The sequence below is a fragment of the Colobus angolensis genome, unplaced genomic scaffold (assembly GCF_000951035.1).
Source record: "Colobus angolensis palliatus isolate OR3802 unplaced genomic scaffold, Cang.pa_1.0 Scaffold82, whole genome shotgun sequence".
NCBI lineage: Eukaryota > Metazoa > Chordata > Mammalia > Primates > Cercopithecidae > Colobus > Colobus angolensis.
The window spans coordinates 2,551,866-2,557,187 of NW_012122043.1; the positions used below are offsets into that span (position 1 = coordinate 2,551,866).

General features: G+C 53.6%; 1 protein-coding gene across 1 annotated transcript in view; it reads right to left on the reverse strand.

Moving 5' to 3' along the window:
• Window positions 1-3,613, reverse strand: part of LOC105502898 — a 5,236-nt gene extending 1,623 nt beyond the window's left edge. Inside the window, 4 exon segments of the mRNA XM_011929581.1 lie at window positions 2,988-3,035; window positions 3,038-3,287; window positions 3,289-3,462; window positions 3,464-3,613. Coding sequence (XP_011784971.1) covers window positions 2,988-3,035; window positions 3,038-3,287; window positions 3,289-3,462; window positions 3,464-3,496 — 505 coding nt within the window. The 5' untranslated portion in view covers window positions 3,497-3,613.
• Window positions 3,614-5,322: the final 1,709 nt, after the last annotated feature.

Below are 5,322 nucleotides of genomic sequence, written 5' to 3' on the forward strand. Positions count from 1 at the left end.
TATCCCCCCCCAATCAGAACCAGCCCAAACTTTCCAGCATCATCGCAGAGCCCTGCGAGCTCGTTTCCTGCCTCACCCTACCCCTCACTCGGAACCAGCCCCCATCTCATCCCATCCCTCACTCACAACCAGCCCCAGCCTCAACCCACCCTTCACTCAGAACCAGCTCCTGCCTTATCCCCCCCAACTCAGAACCAGCCCCCACCTTATCCCCCCCAATCAGAACCAGCCCAAACTTTCCAGCATCATCGCAGAGCCCTGCGAGCTCGTTTCCGGGGTGGCTGGGAGGTGGGAGACTCTGCAGTGTCGTCCGTGAGGAGCTGCCTGCAGATCTCGGGGAGGAGCTCAGAAATGTCCCCCACCCAGGAGGAGGCTGATGACATGGCCGAGGAGCAGATGAGAGCTGGCGGGATGTCCTGTGAAGGGGCAGCAGGTACCAAATCCCTATGAATGGGAACCAAGCCTCTCCCAAATCCAACTTGAAGCCAGAGCTCCTTGACTTCACCCAGATGGACCAAGTGTGCCAGGGACTAGAAGGAATCCACAGCATGGGGAAGCCGTTGTCGGATCCACTCACCGAGTCAGTGATGCTGGCAGGCGACAATGGCTGGGTGACTGCATCAAAGACAGGCCAGTGAGGGGTAGTCAGCACCCTCCAGTCCTATCCCGGAGGTGCCACCCAGCAGGCACAAACGCCCTGGACCCCAGCAAGGTGAAGGTGCCAGTGCAGAGGGCAGGCCCAGCAGACGTTTCCCACAATGTGGGTTATGCCGGGGGTCCAAAGTGGGCTCTTCCAAGTGCCCGGTGTCCAGGGAACAGAGGAGGGAGTGCCTGGAGCTAAGACACAGACTTGGCCCTGCGGAGGCCTGGGCAGTGAACCGACACTTGACTCCAGAACCCCAGGGCCTCAGGCTGTGTTCTGCGCGGCACCCTTTCCTCTCTGCACGGGTACTTCCGATGGCCTCTGTGGCTTTCTTTTCTTTTCCTTTCTTTTCTTTTACTTCCTAGGCATTGCACAGGTAGTTATTTTACATTGTATATCTGATGATGCTAATTTCTTACATGCTGGAGGGTACATATCTACTGGATTCTGTGCTTTTTCTTTTTGTTTATACAGACTCCAACTCATTTTAGGTGATTTCTTTGCTTGCTTTCTGGTTTGTGATTATGAGTTCAGCTTTGGCTGAAGTGAGTCTGCAGGAAACCAGAGGCCTTAAGTCACATGTCCACCTCTCAAAGAGGCTTCCCACTGGGCTCTCCCGGGGCCTCGGGCACTGCCCACGCTGTAGTCGCCTCTGAGTCCTGGTTTGACACTGGAACTGCAGGCCTAAAACTTCATTTCTTACGCCCAGGGCTCCTGCAGCATTTCCACAGGACAACCACAGTTTTCTTACTTACCTTTCTCGTTTCAACTCACTGTTTGTTTTTCTCTTTTCTTTAGACATTCACTCACTTTATTGCAACTCCAGCAATGTTTGAAAAGTATTTTTCATTGTTCATCCAGGACCTAGTTGTATTGTAACAGATCAGGACCCTTCAGTGCAGAGGGGAAGCCCTCCACCCCCTCATAGAGAGGCCTTGATTCCTTATCTGTGTCATTTAGAACCTTCCACCCTCCTGTGGAGAAAGCCACTTTTTAGATCTCTAAAATCCACAGATTCAGACTCTGGTTGGAGCTTCTGCAGTTAACAAGTCCAGAACAAACTTGGGAGTTGCCCTCTGGGCATTATCCAGAGCTCGGAGACAAAGCACAGGCGTTGAAGTCCCCCTGTGCACAGCCCTCCCAGGCTGGAGTGCGGAAAGCTGTGCTGGGCAGCCAGTCTGCTCTGCCTCCTGTCCTGACACGATCACCTGCGTCCTGCACTTTCCTGGTTCTCTAAGGCACAAAAGAGCAGCTGCCTCGGGGTGAAACCTCTGCCCACAGACCTAAAGGAAGAACTTCAGTAAAAGCAGCAAATAGGCCTTTTTCCACTGACACGGCTTGGCCGTGTCCCCAGCCAAATCTCACCTTGAATTGTAATAATCCCCAGGTGTCCAGGGTGGAGCCAGGTGGAGATCACTGAATCATGGGGGGCAGTGTCCCCCATACTGTTCTCATGGTAGTGAGTAAGTCTCTTGAGATCTGATGATTTTATATGAGAGGGGAGTTCCCCAACACAACCTCTCTTGCCTGCCACCGTGTCAAATGTGACTCTGCTCCTCGTTCACTTTCTGCCATGACTGTGAGGCCTCTCCGGCCGTGTGGTACTGTGAGTCCATTAAACCTCTTTCCTTTATAAACTACCCAGTCTCGGGTACGTCTTCACTAACAGTGTGAAAACAGACTGATAGACGTCCTCCTAAGGTTTAAAAGGCCTGTACCGCAGAGCCTTCATCCTCTTTAACCAAACGCTAGCCTCAGCCACACCTGCCTCTGAAACAAGGACTCCGCACTGCTGGGCTCCATCCGGCTGCAGGGGCCCTGATGGGGTGGCCGCTGGAGCAAGGTCACCAGGACAGGCACACGTCAAGGCTTCCTTAAGGCCCGGCCTGGCCCCTTGTCCCTCTGCAGAGGCCAACACATCTTTGGTCAGTGCCTGCTGCACACTTCCTGCTTCTCTGGAACACCCCTTGCCTGTAGGTGAAGCCTTGGTCAACAAGGTCAAGGTCAGGCGTGGCATGGCATGGCCTGAGCTCAAGGTCTCATGCCCAGGCCACAGGGGTCCAAGCCTCACCCAAGAGAAACATTGCAGACCTCAAGGTCAAGCGTGCTGTTTGGAATCTAAGCCGAAAGGCCCAAAGCCACACATCCTGCCCGATGAAGCCCTCTCACTCTGTCCGGCCCTCCTCACCCCATCGCCTTCTCTTATTTCTCAAAGTTCCTCACTCCAGGAACTGAGGGTCTTTGAGAGGGCTTAATGCTAACAGCACCTCTTCTCCATGCAGGTTCAGAACCAGTTGGACACGAGATAAAGAATAAAAGACACAGAACTCAAATTATTACTTACGCCTAGTGAATGCCAAGGTGAAAGTCTTGGCTTAGTGTGGGGGCCAATAACCTTGTTGATGGAACCCAGAGTAAAAGCCTGCTCCTCAGGGGTGCAGGGCTGGACCAGGGCAGACATCCCAGCACCAGTGCACCCGGCGGGGAAGGAGCTCTCAAAGGCACAGCGTCTCTGCAATCGGACAGCACCCAAGAGGAGCAGGTGCAACGGTGAGTTCAGTGAAGCAGACACCCTTGCAATGTGGGTGGGCCTCATCCAACCCATTGAAGACCTGAGTAGGACACAAAGGTGGAGAGAGAACCCTCTGGAGGGTTCCCTCTGCCTGCCTGCTGGAGCTGGAACACTGACCTTCTCTTGCTGTCAGGCTGGAACTGTGCTGTCGTCGGCGTGTCTGGTTCTTGGGCCTCCAGGCTCTGGCTAGGGCGGCAGCACAGGTTCTCCAGACTTTCCAGCTTGCAGATGACAGGGTGTTGGACCTCCTCAGCCTCCGTAATCATGCGAGCCCGTTCCATTTCTTATAGCAATGCATCTCTAACTCCCTTTCTCTGGAGAACCTCGACTAATACGGGAGAGAGGGAGGAGGGTCTGGGTCTTACAAGGCCCTGGCTCCCAGTAGCATACAGCCCCAGGCAGTGATGGCATAGCTGAAGGCCAGGGGTACTTAGGGAAAATCTCAATTTCTGGAAATCTGAGCGATTAGAGATTTACCTCATTTTCTACCAACAGCTGCATCATGAAATAAACATTTCGTTTCTGCAAACAGGAACTCTGAATTCCGAGGCCACATCCACCCGTCCCTTGGCGGGTTGCTCGTGTGTCTGGCTGGGTGATGACAGGGGGATCTCACAAGGCCTCAGAGTCCAGGCTTCCAGCTCTGCTCCTCCTACCCTTCATAGCCGGGTGCCTGTGCTGGGATTTCAGGGCCTTTCTCCTGCCTCTGAGATCCTTTGCCACTTTTCCAAGGAGATGGAAGTCTGGAGTGAAGTGAGCCATGTCTCCATGGAGCACACTTTATAGATGGAAACTTCTTTCTCCAGTGAAGACTCTGAGATGGCCCAGGAGGAGAGCATCATGACCCTCAAGGAGAAATAGGCAGAATCTGTCTGTGTAGGTCGCAGCCTCGGTCCAGGGACCTGAGAGAGCCTAGTGGCCCCTGGAGGCATCACCTGGAGGTTTTCACGTAAGTTAATGTGACTGGGTGGGGGCGGGACCCCTGGTCACCACCCAGCACAGGTGACACAGCCAGCGTGGAGGCATCGGCTGCCTCTCTCCACGTCCCTTCAGGCCCATGTCACAGCTGCACTGGGGAAACTGAGGCAGCTTGGCAGCCTCCATGATGCTAGTGGAACTGGAGGAGGTCCAACTCTTCCAGAGAACGCCTTGCAGAGCACAGGGCGTGTGTAGCATCTGGGCGGCACCTGGCTCTTTCCCTGCTCCCCCGGGACCTCCAGTGAGTTCTCTTCCTGCCTTTGGTGCCGTCTCAGTGCTCACAGCTCTCAGTGACAGTGTAGGGGTCCCTATGCCTGTGAAGTGTTGACGGGAGGAGAAAAATGTCTGTGTTTGGCATAGCGTAAAAAATCTCATTTTACAGTCGAAAAATCTATCCCATGACGCAGACACAACAAATATATAAAACCCGCTTCCTGCTGCAGCTCCAAGGAGGACAATCTGGAGCTCTCTCAGGCAACCTTCCAGGAATCCTTTCCTCATCCTTAGAAAAGAATCTTTCCTGTTGCTTCCCCAGTCTCTACACCCAAACACCAGTCTTAGTGGCCCAATAAAGATCTTTCAGTATACCTACATAGCTATTAGCAAAACTTTATTTAAACAAGATGTTTAGTGGATAATCAGCCATCCTCACCTTATGTGCACGAGGACCAGAGTGTACACAGAATGGTGGATTTCCAACCCCTGCAGGACCAAGCAGGGGACAGAGGGCGGCATGAGGTAAGGCAGGCAGCTGCGCCTTGGACTTGGAGGTCAGAGATCTAGGATTTGGAGTGGACGCACTGGGTGGGCTGGCTCCCTTTGAGAAATGCGGCTCTGGCCGTTCTCGAGTTTGTATTTTCCTTCACCAACTTTCCCTGAAGCACGGAGACACCGGGCTCACCCTTCCCTGCCTGTGATCACGAGAGACAAGGGGCAGGACAATTGCTAATTGATCATTCTGATCCATTTGTATCGAGTGTGATTACCCCATAGCAGATGCCGTCAGTGCTCTGCCCAGAGCCCCCTGTGAGGGGTTCCAACTCTTCCAGAGAACGCCTCGCAGAGCACAGGACTCTGAGACTCTGAGCCTCTTCCCCAACTTCCCTGTGCTTTTGCTGAGAATACCCCA